This window comes from Myotis myotis, unplaced genomic scaffold (genome assembly GCF_014108235.1).
Source record: "Myotis myotis isolate mMyoMyo1 unplaced genomic scaffold, mMyoMyo1.p scaffold_m19_p_1, whole genome shotgun sequence".
Taxonomy (NCBI): Eukaryota; Metazoa; Chordata; class Mammalia; order Chiroptera; family Vespertilionidae; genus Myotis; species Myotis myotis.
Genome location: NW_023416313.1, coordinates 205,175,586 through 205,203,149, shown reverse-complemented (window position 1 = coordinate 205,203,149; position 27,564 = coordinate 205,175,586). Strand labels below are relative to the sequence as shown.

The 27,564-nt window shown below is 51.0% G+C and overlaps 1 protein-coding gene and 1 non-coding gene across 3 annotated transcripts in view; both read right to left on the bottom strand.

Moving 5' to 3' along the window:
* ESRRB (estrogen related receptor beta) overlaps positions 1–27,564 on the bottom strand; it is a 169,117-nt gene that overhangs the window by 21,721 nt on the left and 119,832 nt on the right. For both annotated transcript variants that reach the window (XM_036313923.1, XM_036313918.1), the window contains exon 3: positions 20,888–21,004. In XM_036313923.1, coding sequence (XP_036169816.1) covers positions 20,888–21,004 — 117 coding nt within the window. The remainder of the gene's footprint in view (positions 1–20,887; positions 21,005–27,564) is intronic.
* Positions 19,910–20,035, bottom strand: LOC118662008. The gene has a single exon (XR_004969568.1). It is a non-coding gene; the product is annotated as a small nucleolar RNA SNORA54 (small nucleolar RNA).

Below are 27,564 nucleotides of genomic sequence, written 5' to 3'. Positions count from 1 at the left end.
GAGCAGGCGCACACAGGAAGGATGGTTCTTCCCTTGAAGGTTTTTGGGGAGTCCTCTGTCTGGCAGTTCTCCTGGCCCCATCCTGTGACACAGCCACACAGCAGCCCCCTGCCTACTACACCCAGGGGGAGTCAACCCTCCACCAGCGTGGCTCCCCCTCGGAGAGCTGGCAAGACCAAGAGTGAAAATGCCTCACTTCATTCATGAGGGACGCGAGGACCCCCATTTCCTGGGCACCTACTATGTGCCAGGGTCTGACATGGAGTCCAGGAGGAGCCTTCCCCACATCACTGACTTTCTCTCTTTGAAGGTCGCCTCACGAGCTCTCCCCTCCCTCCCAGACTGCCTGGCCCCAGGCAGCTGTCAACAAGGATGGAAACTTCTCCACAAAAAGTAAAAAGAGGGACCTATCCCTTAGCAAGACAGGGAGAGCGGCAGTCGCCACCTCTGTCGCTGCCTCCACCTGGAATGTTTTCTGTCCTGATACAGGACCTGACCCTTAGTGAGTGTTCAAGAAAGTCTTGATGAATACAGAAATGGGGGTGCCTCCTTCCCTCCCCCCCACCCCACCCAGGCCGGGAGCCTCTTCCAGGAATCCAAAACAAACTGGGCCTCCCCCTACCAACTAGGTGCCCCTTATGCCCAGGGAGACTCGATCCTACTGCAGGGTCTGCCATGGTACCCCATATGCAGTGGGTGCTTAAGAAATTGTAACTATTACCATCATCCTCATTTTTCTCCCCCAGCACTGTGTACATGAACAGTGATAATGTGAACAGCCTAATTGACAAAGGACTTTCTGTATGTATTGCCCTACTCAATTCACAGCATACAAAGCTGGTGCTATTATCCCTATTTTATCCCCCCACCCCCCCGGCTTTCTCCCCCAGTGAGATTTAGCTAGTTTTCCTAATAAAAAAAGCCAGCATCCAAGCTCTTTGCCATTCCAGGTATGACCTCCCAGGGCACAAAAGTGTAAACTCTCCTTTAAATTTTCTCCTCCAGATCTTTATAGCACAGTGGTCAATGGCTTTAATCAATAAATGTATCAATTATCAGGTCATTTTGTTGTATTTTTTTAAGTTGTTTTTGATTACGCACAAACCGACCTGTGGTGTGAGATGTCTTTACTCCCCTCGCTTCCCGCCTGCTTTCCCTGTAATCACCTCAGCCCAGGGGATCCGATGATCAAGGTCCCAGGCCTGTCTCTGCCCCTTACGGGTCATGTAGCCTTGGTTCCCTCATCACGTACAGGGGAGGAGGCAGTAGTAACGCCAACTCCACTCACCGAACGTGGCTTTTGTGACGTTCCAATGACATACTAATGGGGAAATGCTCGGCAAGTTGGGAAGTGGTTCCAGCAGGCAGGTGAGGCTGTCACCCAGCACCCTGTGCCTCAGCATTCACCTGGCACTTCTGCCCCCTCCTGCTTGCTTCCCTCCAGTCCCATCAGCTCTTCAATTCAATGGGCTCTCAGAGGACAGGGCCCTGGTCTGCCCCATTTGCTGAGCACCCTGCCCCCACACCTGCGCCCCAGGCAGGGTTTGCAAACGATCGTTTCCAGTAGAAGGGTCCTGTGGCAGAAGCATGTGCTTCTCAACCCAGGGACTCCTTCCCAGAGGCGGGGACTGGGCAGAAGGGCACCACTTAAGGGAAGTGCCCTTATCCCTCCTGCCCACACTATTCCCAAAGGCAATTCACACCCTGACTGTCTGAAGGCCCGGTTTAAGCATTCTCTCTCCTGACACTCTTCCTGGGCTCCCTTTGCTCATCCTCTCTTACAGTAACTACAGGCAAAACAACAACTTTTCACAATACAGCGCACATCCCTCTCCCTGGGGGACTGTGGGCATCTCCTGGGCAAGGACTTTCGTTCGTCTTTGTTGCCCGATCCAGTGTCCGAGTAACATGGTGCGCCCCGCTGAAATGAAGCCCCCCAGACTTAGGAAGCAGAAAATCTCAGAGTCTGATCTTTTCTCCAGTTTCCATTTGTCCCTCCAGAAATCCACTCCCTCAAGACAGGCCATTCATTCCTTAGGAAATGTCCCCCTTGTATTGAGCTACATTCTGTCTCTGAATCAGTTCCTAGCCTTCACCCCATCCAACAAGATGATACCCTTCCACAGACAACCCTTTATGGACTTGAACTTCCTTGGGCACCCTCCTTCCATGGCCAAGCACTCTTTATTTTCTATATTTGCACAGTGTTTTCAGGCCAATCCCCTCCTTGCCTCCTATGCATTTATCTTTATTGACATGATCTGCTCTGCACTGAGAAGGGTCAGCTCCACAAGGGCACAGAGGTCTGAATTCCTCTGCATTCTACCTAAACGGACATTGCTCAATGGTGCTTAGACTTTTATCGGCCAGTGTGTTTTTATATATATACTAGAGGCCCGGTGCACAAAAATTTGTGCACTTGAGGGGGAGAGGAGGTCCCTCAGCCCGGCCTGTGCCCTCTTGCAGTCTGGGACCCCTCGGGAGATAATGACCTGCTGGCTTAGGCCTGCTCCCGGTGGCAGAGGGCAGGCCCAATCTCTAGGTGCAACCCCTGGTCGGGCTCAGAGCAGGGCTGATCAGGGGGTTGGGGCGCTGCCCCCTATCACGCACAGAGCAGGGCCCATCAGGGGGGTTGGGGCTCTGTACCCTGTCACACACAGAGCAGGGCCGATCAGTGGGTTGAGGAGCTCCCCCCTGTCACACACAGAGCAGGGCCCATCAGGAGGTTGGGGAGCTCCCCCTGTCATGCACAGAGCAGGGCCCATCAGGGGGTTGGGGAACTCCCCCCTGTCACGCACAGAGCAGGGCCGATAGGGGAGTTGGGGCACCGCCCCCTGTCACACACAGAGCAGGGTGGATCAGGGGGTTGGGGTGCCGCTACTGTCACACTCAGGGCAGGGCCGATGGGGGGGGAGGTTGGGGCACCGCACCCTGTCACACACAGAGCTGCAGGGCAATCAGGGGGTTGGGGAGCTCCCCCCTGTCACACACAGAGCAGGGCCGATCAGGGGGTTGGGGTGCCGCACCTTGTCACACACAGAGCCGCAGGGCGATCAGGGGGTTGGGGAGCTTCCCGCTATCAGGCACAGAGCAGGGCTGATCAGGGGGTTGGGGCACCTTCCCCTGTCACGAACAGAGCAGGGCGGATAGGGAGGTTGTGGCCCCGGCCCCTGTCACACACAGAGCCGCAGGGCGATCAGGGGGTTTGGGTGCTGCCCCCTGTCACGCTGATCCCGGTGCTGGGAGGCCTCGCGGCTCCGCTGATCCCGGTGCTGGGAGGCATATTACCCTTTTACTATATAGGATAGAAGCCTGGTGCACGGGTGGGGCCAGCTGGTTTGCCCTGAAGGGTGTCCTGGATCAGGGTGGGGGTCCCGCTTGGGTGCCTGGCCAGCCTGGGTGAGGGGATGATGACTGTTTGCAGCTGGTCACACACCCTTTAGGGTGGGGGTCCCCACTGGGGTGCCTGGCCAGCCTGGGTGAGGGGCTTAGGGCCATTTTCAGGCTGGCGGGTGACTGAAGCTCCCAACCTGTCCTTTTTTCCTTTTTTTTTTTATTCTGGGCCAGCTTTAGCTCTGAGGCTCGGCTCCAGCTATGAGACCTCCACTGCTGAAAGCAGGTTTCTGGCCTTTGTTTACCCTTCTGTATTTGAAACAATGTTGCGGTCCTGCTGGCTGAAGCCTGGGGTTTTGTTTAGCTTCTATATTTGTTACAATGTTGCTTAGAGAGCAGCTGAGAGGCCGGCAAGGCAGGCAGGGAAGCTTGGCTCCCTCCGTCACTGAAGCAAGCAAGCCTCCCTGTTCGCGTCAGCTGCCTGGCTGCCATCCGCTATCTTGGCTGGCAGTTAATTTGCATATCTCCCTGATTAGCCAATGGGAAGGGTAGCGGTCATACACCAATTACCATATTTCTCTTTTATTAGATAGGAAGGATACTAGTGGCCCGGTGCACAAAATTCATGTGGGGGGGGTGTCCCTTAGCCCAGCCTGCACCCTCTCCAATCTGGGACCCCTTAGGGGATATCTGACTGCTGGATTAAGCAATCCAGCACCACTGGCTCCTAACCGCTCACCTGCCTGCCTGCCTGATCGCCCCTAACCACTCTGCCTGCCTGCCTGATTGCCCCCAACTGCCCCCCTTCCAACCTGATCACCCTTAACTTTCCCCGCCCCCCCTGCTGGTCTGATCACCCCCAACTGCCCCCCCCCCCTTTGCTGGCCTGCTTGCCCCCAACTGCCCTCTCCTGCCAGCCTGATAGTGCCTAACCATCTCTGTCTCAGCCCCGCCACCATGGCTTTGTCTGGAAGGTCTCCTGGTCTAATTAGCATATTACCCTTTTATTAGTATAGATTTTTTTTAGTAAACAAGAAGCCCTTCCTCAAAAGGTATGGACTGGGTTTTCATCCTGAGAGCAAGATGTCGGATCATGAAACCTTGAGAAGTGGATCACCCAGTTCTCACAGTTGGGTCTGGCAGACGTCACTAGCTGTCTACCCAGTTTTCATTCCATTCCCCCCTCTTCCACACGAACAGAACCAGGGTTCTGTTTGTGAAGACAATGTGCCCTAGTCAGTCCCAACCATCCTGTTATCCACTTTTCCAGTTAACAAGGGCTGGTCATATGACCTGTTTCTGGCCAACGGGATAAAAGGGAAATTCCACGGTGGGGGCTTTCCAGGAATGTTTTGCCTTTCTGATAAGAGTCACACGAGCTGAGCTGACGTAGCTACTGTTGCCTTTCTCCTACCCTGACCTGGACGGTGAAGCCCAGAGCTGTGGCCACCACCTTGCAACCGAGAGGCAGCCATGTGAGGACAGCAAAGAGCCCGAAGAAAGAGCCGGAGCACTTGATGCTGTGTCTGAGCAGCCTGTGCAATGCAGCAACCGCCCGACTCCACACTTCCCGTTAGAGGGGAAATCGATCTCATTCATCAGTGCTTAAGCCACTCTAGTCAAGTTCTCGCAACTCACAGTGGAGAGCAATTTCCACCGACACTATGGGCAATGACTTTTAAATTAGGATGTTGAAGTCTTACAAATACCAAACTGAAAAAAAAAGGAGACATGAGCTTGAAATGGGAGTTGTCTTATTATTTGTGTCCTTATATTTAACAAAATAGGCTCAGGGAGCAGATCAAAATACTAATTAATTCACAATTCCTGCCTGGGATTATTGGATTGATTGTATCATCTTATTGGTACTTTCTGAATGTAAACAAGCATTAATAATACTCGTGTGTAGAGTGTGCCAGATCTCCAAGTACTGTCATAAACATGTCCTTGGTTTTAACCACTGCTCAACACGTTTAACCTAGTGGTTCTCAACCTTCTGGCCCTTTAAATACAGTTCCTCATGTTGTGACCCAACCATAAAATTATTTTCGTTGCTGCTTCATAACTGTAATGTTGCTACTGTTATGATGTAATAACAGATCATAATGTAAATATCTGATATGCGGGATGGTCTTAGGCGACCCCTGTGAAAGGGTCGTTCGACCGCCAAAGGGGTTGCGACCCACGGGTTGAGAACTGCTGGTTTAACCTCTTCACAGATGCAGGCCAAAATTTAAGTTTGTAAGCACCATGAACACAAAAAAGGGTGATAATCACTAAATACATGCACCTGTGCAGACCGACTCCTTTCGTTGAGCCCAAAACCAGATAAGGAATTGCCCCCCTTCTTGGCAACAGGATGACCCCCCTAAATCTTGTGGACACAAGTATAAGCAGAAGTTCACGTCTACTGACCAGTTGCTACCAGGTACAGCTTGTGCTCTGAGCATCGTATGGGTTTCCCTTAGGAATCGCAGCCATCCTATGAGGGAGCCGCTTTTACTATCCCATTTTACATATGGGAAAGTGAGGCTAAGAGAGGAGGAGTCACTTGCCGAGGCCACACAGGTAGAACCTGAGTCTGACTCCAGAGCCCAGGCTCTAACCTCTCTGGCACCCGGCATCTCTCAACGGGCCAAGAGCCTTCATGTTAGAAGACAAGCAGCAGAGAGACCCTGCCAGGACCACATCGCACAGCTCCGGGGCACCATTCGCCTAGAACTCAGTCTGAATGGCACCCCCAGAGATGCCACAGAGCACGTGGAAGCCTGTGTGGCCTCAGCTGAGGACAGCCTCCCTCATCGCTGGTGGGCCGATCCTGCCCAGAGGCCGTACCACAGCGTATAATCCACAGAAGGCCCCACTGTGGCCTCCACGCTGTCAGAGGCAGAGACAGCTCCCCCCGAGCAGCTTTCTGTGCTGCTGGGTAGGCTGGGCTTCCTTTGCTCCTCCGGTTCCACACTCTCCTCTCCCCTGCCCTGCTGTCTCCTGGGATCCACTGTCCCCTGGCTTCCTACCAGGTGTGCTTCCTGGAGGCGCCACAGGAGACGAGGGAATGGGGAGCTTGGGGTGTTTATTCCCGACTCCCAACATTTCTGTCCCTTTCTGTTGGGCCAGGGTGTGGCCAAGACTTTGACCTCTAAATGCAGCCCCAGTTCTCACATCTGCTCTGGCCCAACCCTGACCAAGACAGCGGGGAGGTGGGATGGGCTTGGTCACCCTGGCAAGGAACAGGGGGAAGACAAGGTGAACAGAAAGAGTAACCTAGTCCAGGCTGAGATGCTCCATCATCACACCTGGATGCAAGCGCCCGGGGGCCTTCCTGACTACAGCTTCCTATGCCTACCTGGTGACTGTGTTTACTTCGAGAGCAGCAACTTTACTTTGTGGAGGCCTCTGGAACAGAAGAAAAAAGCACTAGGCTCAGGGTCAGCCCTGACTCTACCCCTTACTACTTCTTCACTTCCCTGTGCCTCAATTTCTGTACCTGTAAAATGGGGCTAATAATGGTACTTACCTTGTAGGATTGTTGTGAGGATTAAGTGAGTTAATACATGTAAGGCATTGAAAATATTATATATAGATGGCACATAGGAAGTGCTAAGTGTTAGCCACTATTATTAATATTAAAAATACTTCACCCTTGAAAATGTCCTATATCTTGACTGATATAGTCAAGGCAATTGTCTGCTGAGATATTGTCCTATAGTTTTACAAGATGTTACCACTGGAGAAACTGGGTAACGAGCACATGGGATCTCCTGTATTATTTCTTACAACTGCATGTGAATCTACAACGATCTCAAAATAAAAAGGTTAATTAAGAAATTGTAACTACTCCTTGTGGAAATATAAAACGATGTTGCTGTTGTGAAAAACAGCTTAGTGGTTCTTCAAAAAGCTAAACAGAATTATCATATGACCAAGTATTTCCACTCCTAGGTATACTATATGCAAAAGAATTGAAATCAGGAATTCAGATACTGGCACACCAATGTTCATTGCAGCATTATTCACAACTAGAGGCCCAGTGCACGGATTCCTTGGCCTGGCCTGTGGGGATCGGGCCGAAACTGGCTCTCCGACATCCCCTGAGGGGTCCCGGATTGTGAGAGGGTGGTTCTTGGATGATGCACCCCGGAATCGGGCTCCCTCCTCTCTGGGTCCGGGGTGCAGGTGAAGCAGATTTGGGGCCAACAGTGCCCCAGCAGCAACCTAACCCACAGCCGATTCTGCGAGGAAACGGGCTCCCTCCTCTACTGGTTGGAGCATCTGCCCCCTGGTGGTCATTGTGCATCATAGCTACCAGGAAAATGGTCGAACGGTCGGTTAGGCTTTTATATACATACTAGAGGCCCAATGCACGACACTCGTGCACGGGGCAGGGGTCCGTCAGCCCAGCCTGTGCCCTGTCGCAGTCTGGGACCCTTCGGGGGATGTCCGACTGCTGGCTTAGGCCCGTGGACATCCCCTGAGGGTCTTTACTGCTGCTGCTGCGGAGGCCACCACCGCTGCACTCGCCAGCCATGAGCCCAGCTTCCAGCTGAGTGGCGCTCCCGCTGTGGGAGCACACTGGCCACCAGGGGGCAGCTCCTGTGTTGAGTGTCTGCCCCCTGGTGGTCAGTGTGCATCATAGTGGCCGGTCATTCTGCTGTTCAGTCTATTTGCATATTAGCCTTTTATTATATAGGATAGAAGATAGCCAAAAGGTGAGGCAACCCAATTATCTATTGACAGATGAAGGGATAAACAAAATGTGGCACTATACTCAGTCATAAAAAGGAATAAAATCTGATACATGCTACAACATGGATGGACTTGGAAAACATACTAAGTGAAATAAGCCAGACACAAAATGAGAGGTATTGTGTGATTTTACTCATAAGAATACCTAGAATAGACTGGAAGTAGATTGAAGGTTGCCAGGGGTTGGAGGGCAGGAAGGATGGGAGTTATTGTTTAATGAGTAGTTTCTGTTTGGGATGGTGAAAAGGTTTTGGAAATAGTAGTGATGGTTGCAAAACACTGTGAATGTACTTCATGTCATTAAATTGTACATTTAAGAATGGGTTTTAAAGTGGGAATCATTATATATTTTTCTATAATTAAAAAACATTAATACTGTAATATACCTAAAAACCATTGATTTGCATACTTTAAATGGGTGAATTTTATCTCAATAAAGCTGGTAAAAGGTTTTTTATATGTTTCACCTTTCTCAGGTTAGAGGAATTAAATAACATAAAATGTGTGAAACATGGCAAAGTGCTTGGTACACAGTAGGCACTTCATAGTACTTGCTTTCCTTTCATCTGCTATTGAAGGCGGTAGAGTCTGGCCTGAACTACCTGCTTTCCTCCTGGGAAGAGGGAGAAACACACCTCCTTCGCTATAACTGCCACGGGCCGGATGCGCTAAACGAAAGCCCGGAAGAAACTGAGGTTCAGAGAGGTTGTGCCAGGGCACACAGCTCCAACACAGCGCTCTCCTGAATATGCACCCAGGGCAGAGGGCAGAGACCCCACCCTTGGCTGCAGTCCTGAGGCCCCCAACCCCCCCCTCACCCCCCCGAGTCTCATCACTAGGCTGCTGTCTCCATGTCTGCAGTATCCAATCTCACTCCCCAGCTTAGGGCACAGGCAACATCAAAGAAGCTGCAGGCCCCCTTGGGAGGAGGGGAGCGGGGCTCCCCAAACCTCTCTGCAACCCATGCCCCACCTGCTGACCTCTCCAACCCACTGCAGGCATGTCAGGGTGCCCAGAGCGCCCAGGGCTGGTGGCTGCCACATCCTGGATCGGATGTCCACTTGCTGACTGATAACATCGGGCTTCTGACTATTTTCTTAATGGAAGAAAAATAATTCCCAATTCTCCACCCCCACCCCGACCCTCCACCTTTCTTCTCCGTTTCCCTCCCTCAGCTGGACCAGAGCCCAGTCTTTCGGAAGTAAAAATAGCCGAGTGTGCAGGGCGGCAGCTGCGGGGGGCAGTTTAAATTTCTTTCATTTATACCCAGGCACTAAAAATAACCGGCAGAGCTCTGAAAAGCGTGGCCCTGCACCTGGCCCCGAGCCCGTCCCAGGCGCTGCCCCTGTCATGTTTCTCTCCCGGACGGAAAGGCTCAGACAAGGCCTTGGAGCCCATGTCCTTCCCGGCCTCCTCTGCGGAGCTGCTGTCCACACGTAAGGGCGGGATCGCTCCTGACATGCAAAGGGTCTTGTGGTCAAGACCCTTCTCCTCCCCTTACCCAGGAACCCCACTCGCTTCCCTCAAATCCAATGCCCTTGGCATATTAACGATGAAGCAGATTCATGGACATGCAGTGAAATGCTTCACAGTTAACAGAGCTATTTCCATATCTCCTTTGATCTGCGGAACAGTGGGAAAGGAGGTAGAAGACATTAGCATTTTCCCACGTGAAAAGTGAGGCTCAGAAAGATCAGGCGACTTGCTCATGGTCACACAACCAGGAAGTGTCAGAGGGAGGAGCTGAACCTTCATCTCCAGTCCCACCTCCCTAGCCCTGAACTTGAGAGCTACGCCGACTCGGAGGACTTACCCTGTGTCAGCGGTTCTGGGGTGATGTCCAGGAATGGGTCATTTTTCAAAGCTCCTCTAATAATTCTGACTATCTGCCAGGTCTGGGGAGCACTGCATCAACCCCCCCCCCCCCCAGCTTTTATTTCAGTACTTTTATCTGACCCATGTTCTTCCCAAGGGTCTTAGCGGTTGACTCTTTGCCTCTATGTCCTACCAATGCACAGCTGACCATCTCCAGGAAAAGGAGAAAACCACCCAAGGGTGATGTGGGTACCCTGGGCTCTTGTGGGCCCAGAGGCTGTGGATATGCCGATGGGCGCCCCAGCAGAATGCCCTAACCACTCACCCACATCCCCTGCATATGTGGGACTGCCTCCAGCCACCTGTCCTGAGGGGATTTCTGGGTGACAGGTGAGCTCACCTTGCGACCTTGGAAAGGACGGCTGTTGGGGGCTGCCTCTCACCCCGGTGCCATATCGCCATAGTGAAGAGTGTCTTACACGGACTCAATGAAAGCCAAGAGGTGGAGAAGCACGCATGCCACCTAATATCCCCAGGCGGTGCCAGCTGCTCCAGGGTGGGTACAATGGTACTGAGGGATGAGCCTCTGGCCTCCTGCCTATTAGGAAAGTGTCCATCTGGTGCTGCTCTCTCCTGGGGATCCTTCTCACCCAGGGGATCATTTCCCCAAGGACATTTGCAGCTATGGCTGCATTCCCCGCTACCAGGAAGTCCCCAAACTATACACCCTCCAAGGAAAAATTATTTCAGCCCAACCTCCCCTTCCTTTCCCTTTTAAGGAAGTCCTATGGGCTCTGCTACTGGTCAAGCCCTCTACTTGAGTTGAAACGGGCTTCTTAGGAGGAACTCTTACATAACCCAGGAGACTAGATTCCACCCAGGTTTGTTATTTACTAACTGTGTGGCCTTGGGCAAATCACTTAAATTCAGATGCACCAGATCAGACATGGCAAATAGCTCTCGGCAATGCCACTGCCCTCCCTTTCCCAGTCTGTGGCAGACATTGCTAATCACTCATGGCACTCTTGCCTACTGATCCCAGACACTGCCTAAGAAGCCAGCCTAAGAAGCCTTTCAATCATGCCTCTAGGCAGCCACACCCCACCCTAGAGAAGAGAGTCCAACTAAAAGCATTTGGCCATCCTGGGGTCCCGATGATTCCTCAGGTCCTTTCTATTTCTAAAAGTCTGATTCTGCAACATCAGCTCTCAATCTGGCTTCAGGAACCTCTCAGTTCTGCGAAGCTCTTAAATTGTCAGCAAAATTTTATGTGCTGGTACTTGCGTATGTCTTATGATAGACACTGGATTTTCAAAAGGATTTGTGAGTTCCTAAATCAAGAACAATTGTGTAAGAGGCTGTCAGAGTGAACAAGAATACAAACAAAAGAATAAATAAGATCATTTCAGACTGGGAGAAATTCATAGGAAGTACATCATGGGATACAATAGAAATGAAGTGGGAAGAAAGGCCTTTCTGAGGAGGCATTTACATTGAGGAGCCAGGCTGGGGAGAGCATTCCAGGCAGAGGAAACAGCCCGAGGATCCTACCTGTCATGCTTGAGAATCACAAGGAAGCTGGTGAGGCTGCCACAGAGTGAGTAGAAGTGAGGGGCAGGAGAGGAATGGTGCAAGATGGCACTGACGAGGTGGGGAGGCGCTAGATTGAGCAGGGTCTTGAAGACCAGAGTCAAGTGCTTAGATTTTATTCAAAGGGCAATAGAACGTCCCTGAATAATGTAAAGCAAAGCGACAGAATCATATTAGGGTTTTAAAAGCCACTCAGGCTGCTGTGGGAGTCAGATGAATGGGACCAAGGGCGGAATCAGAAGTCCAGTTTGGAAACTTGCTTCCCTGGACCAGAGTCAGGGTCATAGGAAGCTAAGAAGGCAGATCTGAAATGCATTTTGGACATTGACTCAGAGGGGGATCGTCACACTGTTATGCAGGCCAAAACCTATGGGTGGCTACGAGGTTTTGCTTGAGCGATGGTCATACAGAGATGCCATTCCGGAAATGGGGAAGCCTGGAATGGTGGAGGGAGGGGTGGGGAAAATCTAGAGTTCCTCTCTAGATGTGTTGCATCTTTGATGCCTTGTAAGGGATCCAAGTGAAAATGCCAGTAGGACAGTTAGATTCTGGAGTCTTAAATGTGGGGAAGGAGCTGGAACTGGAGGTTAAGACTGAGGGTCATCTGTACCTAGTCTCGGATCTAGACGAGATCACCTGCAGGGTGTAGGAGAGGAAGAGGGCCTGGTTCCACATCCAGAATAACATCAAAATATACAGGTCAAGAGGAAAGAGGAGGAGCTTGCTAAGAAGACTAAAAAGCATGGTCAGAGAGGTAAGGCAAGCACGGTGTCAGAAAAGCAAAGAGAAAAAGGGCCAAGGAGGGCTGGAAAATTGTGTGAAATCCTATTGCTGAGAGGCTGAGTGAGCAGAAATCAGGTTCAGCAACTCAGGGGCTGTGGAGGGCAGGTTCTGCGTGGTCAGGAATGAAGCCCATCGGAGCAAACTGAAGGTGACCAGCTCACCGTACTCAAAACTCAACTCCAGCAGGACCAACGACCCAAGTGGGGAAGGCAGATTAAGGAAATATCTCTACAAAGCAGGTTAGGAAAATATTTTTTAAATGACATAAACATGCAAGCCATAAAGGAAAAGATAATAAATTCCATTTAATAAAATTACTAATTTCTGTTCATCATGGGACTCCGTAAAGAGAAAGAAGCGACAAGTGAGATTTTTACAAAACTAACAACTGAAAAAGGTCTAACAAAATGACCAGAATATATAAAGATTTCTACAACCATTAATAAACAAACAAACAGAAGCCAGAAAAATAGGGAAAGGCTTGGACAAGCCCCTCACAGAAAAGGAATCCCAAGTGGCTAATAAAACATGTAAAATATGCTTACCTCATAGTCGAGAAAATATATATCAAAGCAGTAAGAAGACACTGCTTTACACTCACCAGCTAAAATGCAAAAGGGGTGAGTATAGGGAGCAACCAAAACATCTGAATGCACATGGTAAATCAGGACAACAAATCAAAAACAGTTTAACGTCATCTCTTACAGCTGCAGATGTGCACATCTGGCCCTTCCACAGCCAGGCCTATAAGTCCTTACATGTGTGCAACGGGAAGCATGGGCACAACACTATTTGTAATAGCAAAAGCCCTGAAATCCAAACGTCCATCAACAGCAGAAAGTTAAATAAACCCCACTAAACTCATGCTCTGTGAGCCAAACCCAGCCCTCTGCCTATTTTAACAGAACGCAGTACCATTCGTTCATTTACATATTATCTGTGGCTGCATCCACATTACCATGTCAGAGTTAAGTAGTCAAGACAGAGACCTCTTGGCCCACAAAGCCTAAAACATTTACTATTGGGTCGATATGAAAACAAATGAATTACAGCACCATGCAACAAGAAGCATTCACTTCAGAAATATTGGCTAAAATATCAAGATGCAGAAGAGTATGTATTGGATAATTTTATTAAAACTAAAAAACAACCATGAGAGATATAGACATGTGATGACACTATAAAGATAGTCAAGGGGAAAACAATGCAAAAGTGGGATAATGGTTACCTCTGAGGGTAACGGAAATGAGGAAGAACACAGAGAACCTCAAAAGCAAAGGTAATCGTCTTTTTCTTACTCTAGATCAGGGCTGGGCAAACTTTTTGACTCGAGGGCCACAATGGGTTCTTAAACTGGACCAGAGGGCCGGAACAAAAGCATGGATGGAGTGTTTGTGTGAACTAATATAAATTCAAAGTAAACATCATTACATAAAAGGGTACGGTCTTTTTTTTTTTTTAGTTTTATTCATTTCAAACGGGCCGGATCCGGCCCGCGGGCCATAGTTTGCCCACGGCTGCTCTAGATGGAAGGCATCAATATTCTTCATCCGTCATGTATATTTTTGGCAAATAACAATGCTTGTCCTCTAAAATGTTATTCCGCCCTGACTGGTTTGGCTCAGTGGATAGAGCGTTGGCCGGGGGACTGAAGGGTCCAGGTTCGGTTCCGGTCAAGGGCATGTACCTTGGTTGCGGGCACATCCCCAGTAAGGGGTATGCAGAAGGCAGCTGATCGATGTTTCTCTCTCATCGATGTTTCTAACTCTCTGTCCCTCTCCCTTCCTCTCTGTAAAAAATCAATAAAACATATAAAAATAAATAAATAAACAAATAAAATGTTATTCCTCTTTTCATATCAAGAATTTTAACTGGGCACATCGTATCCCAGCTAATGACTGCAATTCCCAGAATTCCTTGCAGAGCAGTATGGCCATGTGACCAGGTTCTCCAATGGACTGTGAATGAAAGGGCCATGTGCCACTCTGGGTCCCGCCCTTCAAATGATCTGGCTCTCAAGGAGATGGAGGACTGGGTCCACACATGGAAGCCACTTGCTAAGGATGGCCCAGCTGCCAATCAATCCTGGAAAACCTCTGACTGTTGACTGTTACATGAGAGATGAGAGAGAACTAAACTTTTATCATGCTTACGTTTCTGGTTTTTCAGTTGTTTGTTTTGGTTTTTGAGGGAGGAAAGGAGTGCCTCTCTCTCTCTCTCTCTCTCTCTCTCTCTTTCTCTCTCTCTCTCTCTCTCTCTCTAATACAGGAGCCTAGCCTTACCCTAACTAATATAACGCAGTACTATAAATATTTTTCTGGATCTACTCAGTGTTTACTTTGTAAGGAAGTTTTTAAAAAAGTGGATGGAGTAAGGAAAAAGATATAGTAAATCTGACAACTCCTTTGGGCAAGTTTTGTTGAGAAGGGAGCAGAGTAATGGAGCAATAGCTAGATGGAGATAAAGACCGAAAATACAGTTATGCATTTTAATTTTGTTTTCAAAATAGGAGAACCGAAGTATATCAGTGAGTGTGCTGATGGAAATGAGCCACTCGTGAGCGAGGCAGAGTGTGACAGGGCTCGAAGCAGAGAAATGCTCTAGGAGTGAAGTCCTCGCTAAAAAAGAGGGGTTTGGAGCACAGGTGGTAGACTGGCTTCTGATAGGAGCAGAGCTGGCTCTAACGAGAGTGAATGCAGAAAAGAAGCAGGTTGGTTTGTGGATTCAATCGCAGAAGGGTAAGAAATTCCCCCACGTGACTGTTTCTATTTTTTTTACCCCCCAGGAAAATGTGAAGGAAGGTCATCATTCAAGGAGTGGGGAGAAAGGCTGTGTGAGAGACAACAGTGCCTTCTGGATCACAAAGGAAAACCAACTTTATGACAGGATGAAGGGTACCTATCTCAAATCAATGACCAACACTCTGCCTTGTGGTACAACTCTAGGGGCTGTCCTTGTAAAGTGGGAGCAAGATGAAAATGGCCATTATTATTCCCCTTTTACAGAGGAGGAGAGGGAGGCTTAGAGAGTCATAAGTAAATTGCCCAAGGAGCTGATAAGTGGTGATGCGGGGGTTTACTGGGTCTGTATGGCCCCTAATCCTGTTACCCAATGCTTGAAGCACAGAGAGCCTGACTGAGCAGTAATAAGGACGCAGCAGATACGATCATCCCCTGCACCCCTTTCCATCCACGCTTTCCTGGCCAGAGGTCACAGGTCATCGTGCCTGAGTGGCCCAGAGGCTTCAGGCCACGTGGGATGATCTTGTGAGCCATCAGACATATGTGTGCGTGCACGCATGTGTGCATGTGTGTGTGTCTGTGTGTGCGCGTAGGATGGAAAGTGGTCGGGGATACAAACATATATCTGAGTTCTCCGGCTCCAGTTCAAAGCTATCCTCTGAAATGCAGGAGAGGCGGTTTGTTTCAGAACACCAATGCATTTTGGAAAAGAAACAGAATTTTTAAAGGTAAGCCATCTCTCATCTTCTTTCTTCATTCAAAGGGCCAGAAAGGTGGTATTTCTGGCATGGGCTAGAGGCAGAATACTCTATAAATACAAAGCCATTAAATCCCATGCAGCAGGAACCTGATCGGGGCCTCCTTTTAATTTCCTGACATGAGCTGGCCACTAACCCAATTACCCAGAATCCCCGGAGGAGCCCTCCGCCTTCCAACAAGCACAAAGGGTGAGAGCACATTGCATCGATGTCAGCCTAGCTTTCACTGAAATCAAATATCTTTTAGAAACACTTGGGGAAAGGCAGGCAGGGGCTGACGGGAGGAGGAAATGGGGTGGGACCGGGAGGCTGGTGGCTGGAGGGAGAAGGGAGGTGAGGAGAAGTTTGCAGAGACAAGCTGTCTAGGGAGGGTTGCTGAAAGCCCAGAGCGGTACTAAGGACTTGCAGGGGGCCCTGTGAAATGCCGCTAATATTTTTCCAAGTTCTACTGGCTTGGAGGCTGTCAGGCCACACCCTGGCCAGGCTGCAAAGCCTGCCTGTGGGGGAGAGCCTCACTAGCTTCCCAGGGGAACCCGTCACCCTGATTTTAGACCCCAGACAGGAGGCCAACCCAAGACAGATGCCTCCTCTCAGAGTCCCCCAGCCAATCCACACAATGGGAGGGCCGCTAAAACGTTGAGTGCCAACGAAACTATCTTTGAGTCAAATACTATTACAACACGCCCAGAAAGCTGACATCTTAAAACAATCCCACAGTGCATTTCACAAAGGAGTTGTCCATGTGGTCCCCACCTTGACTTGCCGATGGAGAGCCAGATTCTTTTTCTTTTAATTCTCCCCTAAGGATATTTTTCCATTGATTTTTAGCGAGAGGAGAAAGACAGAGAGAGAGAGGGAAAGACAGAGAGAAATATCGATGTGAGAGAAACATATCGATTGGTTGCCTCCTGCATGAGCCCCGACCAGGACCTGGGCTGGGGAGGAGCCTGCAACCAGACTCAAACCCGGGACCCTTTGGTCCACAGGACAACGCTCTAGCCACTGAGCCAAACTGGTTAGGGTTGGAGAGCCGGTTTCAACATCACTGCTCTACAAGTGAAGAAATGGAGGCCCGGGAGCATGAGAATAATACGAAGAGCAAGGAAACAGCCTAAGTGCCCATCAGTAGATGAATGGATTAGAAAACTGTGGTACATCTACACGATGGAATACTATGCTGCTGTAAAAAAGGAAGGAACTCTTACCATTTGCATCGGCATGGATGGAACTGGAGAGCATTATGCTAAGTGAAATAAGCCAGTCAATGAAGGAAAAATACCACATGATCTCACTCATTCATGGATAATAGAGACCATTATAAACTTTTGAACAATAATAGATACAGAGGCAGAGCTGCCTCAAACAGATTGTCAAACTGCAGCGGGAAGGCCGGGGAGGGTTGAGGGGCAGGAGGGAGGCGGGTAAGAGATCAACTAAAGGACTTGTATGCATGCATATAAGCATAACCAGTGGACATAAGACATTGGGGGATAGGGGAGGCTAGGGGACTGTCTAGGGCGGGGGGATAAAATGGACACACATGTAATACCTTTTGTAATACTTTAAGCAATAAATTAAAAAAAAAAAATACCCAGAGCCAGGAGGAGGACACAGCACCAACTCCTAACCCGGTGAGAGTCTGTATTCAATTCTTTATAAAGAGAATAACCCCTCCCCCACCCCCACCCCCAAAAATACAGATGTTTATATCCTGGGTTTGCTTAAAGCAAGACAGAACCATGGACATCACCCACATTCACCGTCATGGATTCCAGGGCCAACAGCAGCCTCCAGGTAGAGGCTGAGCCAGCGGAAGCCATGCCTGACCTCTCCCAGCAGCTGCTGGACCCCCCAGATCATCGGCAGCCTCTCGGGTTATGCTACTTAAGAAAGGGAACCTGCTGCCAGCCAGAGTAGCTCAATGGGTTGAGCGTTGTCCTGTGCACCAAAGGGTTGCTGGTTCCATTAGACTCCCAGCCAGGGCACATGCAGGTTCCATTCCTGGTGGGGGCACATGTGGGGCAGACAGCTGGTCAATGTTTCTCACATCAATGCCTCTCTCTCTCTCTCTCTCTCTAAGCATGTCCTCGGGTGAGGATTTTAAAAAAGAAAGGGCCATGCTCAGTGGTGGAGTGTTGACCTATGAGCCAGGAGGCCACAGTTCCATTCCTGGTCAGGGTACATGCCTGGATTGCAGGCTTGATCCCCAATAGGGGGCGTGCAGAAGGCAGCCAATCAATGCTTCTCTATCATTGATGTTTCCATCTCTCTCCTCCCTTCCTCTCTGAAATCAATAAAAATATATTTTAAAATGAATTAAAATTAAAAAAGAAAGGGAAGCCTGTAAAAGGCATCCGAGCTGCAGCATAGAGGAGGGGAACAGGGTTCAGATGTGTAGGTGAGATGGGGGGTGGGGGGGGAGGCTGGCATCCACACCTCCTCTTCCCCAGCCCCTCCCCCCAAGACCCAGGACCCCAGCCCCACACCACCCCCATGCCTGAGGCCCACTGTGGGATCTTAGAGGAGGCAGGGGGCCGGTGCTGGTCCCGGGGGTCCGTGCTCCTGCACAGGAGGCAAGGCGGGGACACCCAAACAAAAGCAGGAGCAGGGCAGCTGCCAAGAGCCCCTGCCTGGCAAGGACGCCGGCTCCTCAGCACGGCACACACCTCCGGAGGGGCCGGTCCCCGCGGAGCTGCAGATCCCAGGGTCTCGCCAAGGCTCTGCACTGCGAGGCGGGACAGAAAGGAAACGCAGGCGCTCGGCTTTGTCCACACGGGGAGCCTCTGTGGCATCTTTCCCCGTTGGGCTTAGAACTGCCAGCGCTGGGGAAGCGGTGGGGAGGGCAGTGTTCTGGTGGCCGCCCTTCCTCCTCCAGGCAGAGCTCCTGGAAGGGCCTCTCCAGGCTGGACCCCAGGCGGTTGACCTCTGCACACCTGCCCGCTCCTGCCAACAGCCTCCAATGCCCCGGCTGCCGCCTCTGTGCCCGGTTCCGAGTCCTACATACCTATGTCCTGGACCAACCACAGGGCTATTTACGGGGGTGGGGGTGGGGGGGACTGGTCCAATACAGCGCATTTTTAATCTAGAAAGAGGGCTGTTTCTCCACTTGATCCCCCAGTGAAGTCCTGGCTGGCCGTCTCCATCTCAGAGGGGTTAAAAGAAGCGAGTAAAGAGGACGGCAGCCGGAACCGGTTTGGCTCAGTGGATAGAGCGTCGGCCTGCGGACCGAAAGGTCCCAGGTTCGATTCCAGTCAAGGGCATGTACCTGGGTTGCGGGCACATCCCCAGTAGGAGATGTGTACGAGGCAGCTGATCGATGTTTCTAACTCTCTATCTCTCTCCCTTCCTCTCTGTAAAAAATCAATAAAATATATTTAAAAAAAAAAAAAAGAGGACGGCAGTTAAAAGGCCTCGTGCTACGTAGACACAGGGCTAGTGGAGGAACTGTTTCAAGAGCTTCTGTCTTACAGGTGAAGGCCCAGGCTGAGCTGAGGTGTGGAGGGGGCACCGGGATGGAAAACAGGGAGGGGCCTCTTATTTCCACAACACAAGCCCATCCAAGCCACCTACCGGCAAAGCATCTTCCATTCGGGTCCTCTTCCCCTGAGGGTGCCTGGAGGGCAGCATGGGAGGGGTTCCCTTTGGCTCTTAAGGGCTGGGCTGGTTCCAGAGACCCTCCTGGGGAGGGAGTGCATTCCAGTCCAGCCCTCCCTTCACCCTCCCATCCCCTCCCCTTCCCCTTTCATCAACCCACACCTCTCTTCCTGCCCTTCCCGCTTCTGGAAGGATCCCAGGGCCCAAAATCATAAAAGCAAGCCTGTAAGGGTTTTCACTGGCTCCCCTTGAAAGCCAGGGAAGGAGAGAAACACACACACACTGCCCATTCCCCAACAGTGGTACCCACAAGAGTCGTCAATCTGAGCCAATCGACAGGGAAGGTGATGAGACCTGGACCAGCGCTGTCTGTCCAAATAACGAGAACCACGTGTCCCCTTACAAGTCCTAGCAGCCCCACTGAAGCAGGCAACAAGAAGGTGACGTTCACGTCCTAATATGCTTGTTTAACTCAGCGTACGCAGAATTTATCACCCCAACGTGCGCTAGTGATTTAAACATTATTACTATGCTTTTTTTTTTCTTTTTGCTTGTGTCCAAGACCTGACACTGAGAGCCACCATCAGGCTGTCAGTGTGGTGGCAGTGGGGCTGCTGTAGCCCTGGAATGGAACCCGCTAGCCACAGCACGGCCAACAGGTCCCGAACAGTGCTTATTACTACGCCATTTTACCCTCCTCTTCTCACCCTCGTGATCTTTGAAATCAGGCGTGTACTTTACACTCAGAACCCACGGCTCACGGCGCACGCTGGACGGCACAGCTCCAGAGAAAGAGGGGCGAAGGGAAGGGAAAGGGGGGTGAAGTGAGAGGACAGGGAGTAGGGGACGGGAAGGGGAAAGGATCCTCGAGGTGACAGCAATGTCCCATCCGCCTGCGGGGAAACTGAGACTGTCCCTTCGCAGGTGACGGGAGCCTTAGAGTCACCCCAAGCCTTAATGCTGTGATCTCTGCACCCCCACACTCCATGGGCTCCTGGGAGCTGAAACAGCATCTCAAGCCTGCCTCTCCCAGGGGCCTTCTGCAGAGTGGCCAAGCCAGTTCCCCAGGCCCATCTCAGAGCAGAAGAGAGAGGGAGAGAGAAACATCAATGATGAGAGAAAACCATTGATTGGCTGCCTCCCGCAGACAGCTCCCCCCTTCCACCCCACTGGGGACTGAGCCCATACCCAGACGTGTGCCCCAATCGGGAATCAAACCCCGACCTCCTAGCTCATAGGTCGATGCTCAACCATTGAGCCAGGCCGGCCCCTGCCCCCTTCCCCATCTCCTTTAGGAGTGGAGAGTGAGGCGGGGCTGGAGGCTGTGAGCTTGCTTACAGGGTGTGTGAGAGGGAGGATGGGCACTCCAGGGGGCAGGTCTTAATTGGGGATGCACAGAGGGACTTCTAGGGTCTGGGGACCCGGAACCGTGTGCATATGCGCTGGCCCAGCTTGGGGGTACCCTGAGACACCCAGGGAGAAGGGCCGGACCCCGGCCCGGGTGAGCCTCGCGGGCGGGCCTCTTACCTTCCTTCAGCATGCCCACTTTGAGGCATTTCATGAAGCGGCAGGCCTGGCAAGACTTCCGCCTCCGCTTGGTGATCTCACACTCGTTGGTGGCCGGGCAGCTGTACTCGATGTTCCCTGTAAGCAGACAGACAGCGTTGCCAGGTGCCCTACCGGGCCCCCACCCACCAGCCAGAGACTGGACAGGGATTAACCAGCCAGACCTACACCACCCACCACGCCGAGGTTCCCACAGGGCAGTGGTTCTCAAAGAAGGTGCTCTGAGGTACTTGCCAAAATGTGTCCAACTCTCTTACATATGGAGACTCCAGTTCCGGAGTCTGGGTGGGCCCGGCACCCACAGCTTTGAAGAATAGTCACCCACTGGGCTGGGACATCAGAACTCCCTGCGGGGGTGTCCTCAGGCTTCAGTGTACCTCCGTCTCAGCAGTGACATATGGAAATCATTTACTATTGGATTTTCTGAGAGCACGCACGAGCCAGGTTCCACCACCCACAGAGTGCTTGGAAGTGATGAAAGGATTGAGTCCCAAGGACAAAGTGCCTGACTGGGTACCGAGTACTCACAGCGGTTCGGTGAGCGCTCTTAGCCCCATTCTGAGGTAAGGAAACTGAGGCTCAAAGAGGTTGGATTTGCCCAGGGTAGCTTAAAATATCTCTCTCCCTCTCTCTCTCTCTCTCTCTCTCTCTCTCTCTCTCTCTCTCTCTTTCTCTCACTCTCTCTCTCTCTCCCTCCCCCTCTCTCTCCCCCCACCTTTCCCATCCCATTTCCTGCAGGGGGCAGTGCTGGGGATGAGAGAGGACAGGAAGGGAAGGAATTAAGATCCCATGTGCCCCTCCTCTATTGCCTAAACCTTATCCATTTCTTAGGTCACTCTGGCTTCTTGGTAAATAATTTCAATATTTGATAAGATGGTAAAATTAAAAGATAAACCCTATACTTAAACTAATTTACCCAAGTCTACCCAGGCTTAGAAGCTCTGTAGAATCTGGCCCCCACCCACCCCTGTCTCCAGCCTCAATACCCCGCTGCTCTGCCCAGTTACCAGTTCCTGGATCTCAGTGATCCAGGCGCACACACGTGTGTGTGTGTGTGTGTGTGTGTGTGTGTGTGAGAGAGAGAGAGAGAGAGAGAGAGAGAGAGAGAGAGAGAGAGGGAGAAAGAGAGAGAGATTCCTAACTTTATTTATTTATTTTTGTTCCTTTCAATTTGTTTTATGGGCCCAGCGGCTGACTGCCAGAGAAGCCAGGCTGGTGGCCTTGTAATTTCTGTAAGTGCCTCCTCGATAAAGTGATGAGATTAATTCATTGGAATTCCTGTGGTCTCTTGAGGGCAGTCTAGGAGAGCTCCAGAGCAGGGAGAGGCCTCTCTCTCTCTCTCTCTCTCACACACACACACATACACATGCACATCATCATCATCATCGCCACCCCCCACCCAAGCTCAGGTTTGGGGGTGGGCTCTCATAGGACAGGGTCACGGTCAATGGCATAAATTCAGGGTTCTCCCAACAGACTTATATGCATACATATAAGCATAACTAATGGATACAGACAGCAGGGGCATGTGCTGGGGGGTAGGAGTGACCGGCGAGAGGTCAGTGGGTAAAAGGAAACTTATGTAATACTTTCAACAATAAAGAAATCAAAAACAAACAAACAAAATTCAGGGTTCTAACTTGGAAGTGTGCCCACTATAGACATATGCAAACTCCACTGCAGGCAGGCAAGTCACGTAACCTCTCTGGGCCCCAGTTTCCTCATCTGTTAAATGGGCACAGCTTCCCATCTCATAAAATTGTGCAGATTTGTTGACAGAAGCATGTAAAGGGCTCCATGACGTCTGCACACGGTCAAGCACGCATTCAAGGTTACCAGGCTATTTTACATCCAGGCAGGGCTGCCAGGGCGCAGACAGGCAGGAAACTGGGTAAGTCTTTTCCCCGTGTCACCTGAAGCGAGCCACCCATTCTGACACCTGAGAACATGAAGTTGTGCCTCCCACAGCCAGACCTCAGAGCTGATGCCCTGTGTGCCTGTGGGAGGGAGGCAGGAACGCCCAGAACCTGACCTGGATTTCTGTGACCTTGAAGCAGAGGGGAAATCGCCACCATCAACTCTCTTTGATCCTGCGCCTCAGGAGAAGGAATGCCAGGGCTGTCCCCCAGCAGCAGCTTCTGACCTTGAACAAGGGCAGGGAGCAGCCGCCCTCTCCTGGGGCTCAGGGATGGAGCTGTTGAGCTTAGGTAAATGGCTGTCGGGGACTGCGGGCTTGGGGAGGGCCTAACCCCAGAGCCTGAATGGCCACACTTTAAGCTGCTGGCGTGAGCAGGCTGGGCTGGCAGGCCTTGGTTCCACTCCCTTCTCCATCTCCCTCCTGGAAGCCAGAGACTATCTCTTCCCCTCTGTGTGGTCCACTGTCCTCAGCTCTCCTCCCTCCCCTCCCCCTTCCCCAGTGGCCGCATGATCTCATTCCTGCCACGGGCTTCGCCTATCCGGGAGCTGGTGAGGATGGGCAGCCAGTCTCCTTGCCTGTGCTTCACACCCCTACCCATCTACCTGCTGCTACTTCCATCTGCAAGTCCCTTGGGCTCCTCACACTGCACCCATCCTCATCCAGCAAGTTCCTCTTGCTCTGCTCCTTGTCTTAGCAAAGGGGCCACTGGCCACGCCATCACCCAGGTCAGACACTGAGGCGGCATCCTGGCTATTTCTAAGAGCCTTTTTATCCCCCTCCCCTGATATTCCCTCCCTCCCCTCTACCTTGGCTAGTTTCAACGCCTCACCTCCTAATGTGCTAGCCTCCTCCGTCTCTATCTCCCTTTCCACCTGCCTACCGGGGCACAGTAATAACTTTCCTGTGCAGGATCCGTCGAGGGACCTCTGGTTCTTCATGGCTCACTGAAACTGTCTGCGGGCCTCCCCCAAAGCCCACCACAGGGCAGAACCTGAGTGAGAACTGTCACAGAAGAATGGACGACGCAGAAACCAAAGTCGCTAAGGAGGGGGATCCAGATAAGAACTAAGGCCCGGTCGGCGTGGCTCAATGGTTGAGCGTCAACCTATGAACCGGGAGGTCACTGTTCAATTCCCAGTCAGGGCACATGCCCAGGTTGAGGGCTCGATCCCCCATGCAGGGAGTGCAGGAGGCAGCCGATCAATGATTCTCTCTCAACATTGATGTTTCTCTCTCTCCCCCTCTCCTTTCCTCTCTGAAATCAATAAAAATATTTAAAAATAAAAAAAGAAGAAGAAGAACTAAGCCCTTTGTCCTGTAGAACCTCAGAAAGCCTCAGATGTTGAAGACTCAAGACTCAGCAGCGAGGTCCTGGTGCATGGGACAATGCTCAACCAGCTGAGCCATACCGGCCGGGCGAAAGATCATGTTTAAATGGCTAACTCTGTATCATGGAGGGGGAGAGAGAATGGCTAGGGCCAGGGACAGTTATGTTTCATTATCGAATTGACACTTCCATTTACTTCTTAAACTTGTGTGCATGTTCCACTGCTCCTCATTGTGTCAAGACTGACATCTAACCCCCAGGGCAGAGCCTAGCAGGCCCTTTGTGAACTGGCCACCTCTGACCCGTCCACCCTGATCTCCCCCTTCATAGGCTCCCAGTTTGGAGGCTCCAGGAAACCACATGGAGCCTCCCAGCCCTCGTCCCTCCCTCTATCTGGAACTCCTCCTGGCAGCCTCCATCCTTGCAGCCTCGGGCCTCACACTTCACTCTTCCCAGGTAAGCTCACCTGCCCCTACGGCCTCATCCATCACCCACCTCCCCCCACCCCCACCACCCCCCAAACACACCTCAAACAACTAACTAGTTTAGTGTCTCGTAATCAGGGTTTCGCTTGTTGCCCTCCCTTCTGAACTGTGTGCTCATTGGAGACAGAGGTCACTAGGTCTTTCCTGTTTGTATCCCAAGTACAATCAATGCCCGGCACCTGAAAATACCTGTTGATCAAAGCAAACGAATTGAAAGCAAAAACCGCACCCACAGAACCCTAGAATACAAAGGTGACCTCCCAGGTGCCAAAGGCCACCCCTTGCCCTCGGTCCTCCCTGTCCTGGTCCCTCCTGAAGCCGCGGACACCACTCACACCTCTTCAAACCCACTCCTCTCTTAGACCCCACCTCCCTTCTGCCTGCGGGGTCTTGCAACATCTCTGACCGCCTCTCTATCACATCTTATCCAAGATGCTTTGAGTGATAAGACTGCAGCACTGTTTTATGTATCACTGAGAAAGAAATAAAAAAAAACCTGCCAATCAAACCAGGACTGTGCTTCCTTGCCACTGGCATTTTCATTTCTGATTAAAAGAGCTCTTTGAGATTTAGATACAAGTTTGATCATATAGCATTCTTGTATATACATGAAAGAGAAAATAGGAGAAAGAGAATCATTTTGCTGTTGTTGTTGTTAATCCTCACCAGAGGACATTTTTTCCCATTGATTTGCAGAGAGAGAGGAAAGAAGAGAGGGAAGGGGAGAGAGAGAGAGAGAGAGAGAAAGAGACATCAGTGTGAGAGAGACACATTGATTGGTTGCCTCCCTTGAATGCCCCAACTGGGCCAGGGATGGAACCTGCAACCCATGTATGCAGGGATGGAACCTGCAACCCAATTCCCTGCCCTTGACTGGGAATCAAACCCGAAACCCTTCAGTGCATGGACAGACGCTCTAACCACTGAGCACACCGGCCAGGGCTCTCCGGAATCATTTTTTATCAAAGCCATCCTTTTCCTGTTTTCCTGTGGAATCGTCCTCTCTGCTAACGGGGGAGCTATGCTTCTTAAATGTGTCCATGGGTTTCCTGCCAGGTCACTGGCCCCTTCCTGCCAGCTTTAATGTGCATGTGAGGGCAGTGACAGCCACACAGCTGCACCTGGTGGACAGTGCACAGCCGACTCAGAGATGTTACGTGGAGAGAATGTGCATCTTAAGACTGATGAAATCTCTAGGTGGGACATAAAACTGAAACTTGTGCACACAAACAGCAGTGTGGGGGGTGCCAGAGGGAGGGGGGTCCTAATAGAAGGTGACAGGAAAAGATCTGACTTTGGGTGGTGGGCACACGTACACATATAGATCTTGTAACATAGAAACCCACCTGAAACCTATATGTTCATGTTGACCAGTGTCAAGCCAATAAATTTAATTAAAAACAAAGAACTGATGAAATCTTGTACTTCTCAGTCTCCTTCAAGGCTCCTACCCCACTCCCCTCCCCTTCCTCTCACAGGGCCCCTCCTCCTACCCCACCCCTTTCCCCCCCTTCTTCTGAACAGCTTTCCCACAAATAAGCTCTCCAGGAGGGCGTGTTACCCTCCCCCCCCCTCAGATTCACCAAGTCTGGGTGGAGCCAGAAATTTGCATTTCTAAGAGGGTCCCCGGTGAAGCCTGCGACCCGGCTCTGAGAACCACAGCTCTGGAAGAGCACATTTTCCAACTCTCCAGGGTAAGTCCTGTGAACTGATCAAACTCAGCACGTGCCCAGCTTTATCCGTGGCCCCAGCCCCTTCCTCCCTGCCTGACCCCTTCCACCAGCAAAAGCCCTCTTTCTGGGTTTCTTTCCCTGATGGCCTCACTATCTCCTTAGGAGCCGAGACTAGTAATCTAGGAGCCAGTGTTCTTTTTATCCTGACTCCACTGTCAAAAGTCTCTCGAGCCTGCCCTCTCCTTTAACCTTCGGCCGCTGTCCCGCGTGGGGCCTTTCTAAGTGGACTGAACCACATCTCTTCGCTGGACAGTTAAATCGCCTCCTCACAGGTTTCCCTGCCCCCAGGCTCCCCCAAATCCAGGCCATCTTGCTAAAAGGAGATTTGGACCCAGCCGGTGTGGCCCAATGGTTGAGTGTGAACCAGGAGGTCACCGGTTCAATTCCTGGTCAGGGTCGGGCACATGCTGGGTGGGTTGTGGGCTTGATCCTCGGTAAGGGGCGTGCAGGAGGCAGCCCATCATTGGTGTTTCTCTCTCTCTCTCCCTCTCCCTTCCTCTCTCTCTAAAAGAAATCAATAAAAGAACGCTTGTTGTTTGTTTGTTTTTTTAAAAAAAAAGGAGATTTGGTTCATTCCCTACTCAAAAACTTTCAGTGGCTTCCTGTTGCCAAGCACAAATAATAAAAACAATTACTATTCGTTTAATGGTTATCATATGCCAGGCACGAAGCTAAACATTTTACAAGTGTGTCTCACTTGACTTCTGCAATAACATTCCAGGAGCAGGAACTATTCATTAGTCCCATGAACCCCATTTTCTTGACAAGGACATCAAGGCCCAGAGAAACTAAGGAACTCGCCCAAGTTAACACAACTAAGAGACTGTAAGGCTGGGATTCTGAGCCAGGTGAAGTGACCTGCACATTGAAATATTACTCTACTAGAGGCCCGGTGCACAAAATTCGTGCAAGAGTAGGCCTTCCTTCCCCCGGCTGCCGGCACCGGCTTCCCTCGCAGCCCCCAGGGGCTTTGTCCAGAAGGACATCCGGTCTAATTAGCATATTATGCTTTTATTAGTATAGATACTCTTCCTAATGTTATTGGAGAAACGTAGGCTCTTTCTCCGTTGCTAGTGGGAATGGGGTTCTTGGGGTGCCGCTGGAATAAGCATTTCCAGAGGCCCCATGGGGGGATGAGTGGTTTTCATTGAGTGGAATTAGATCTTGGGGTTTCC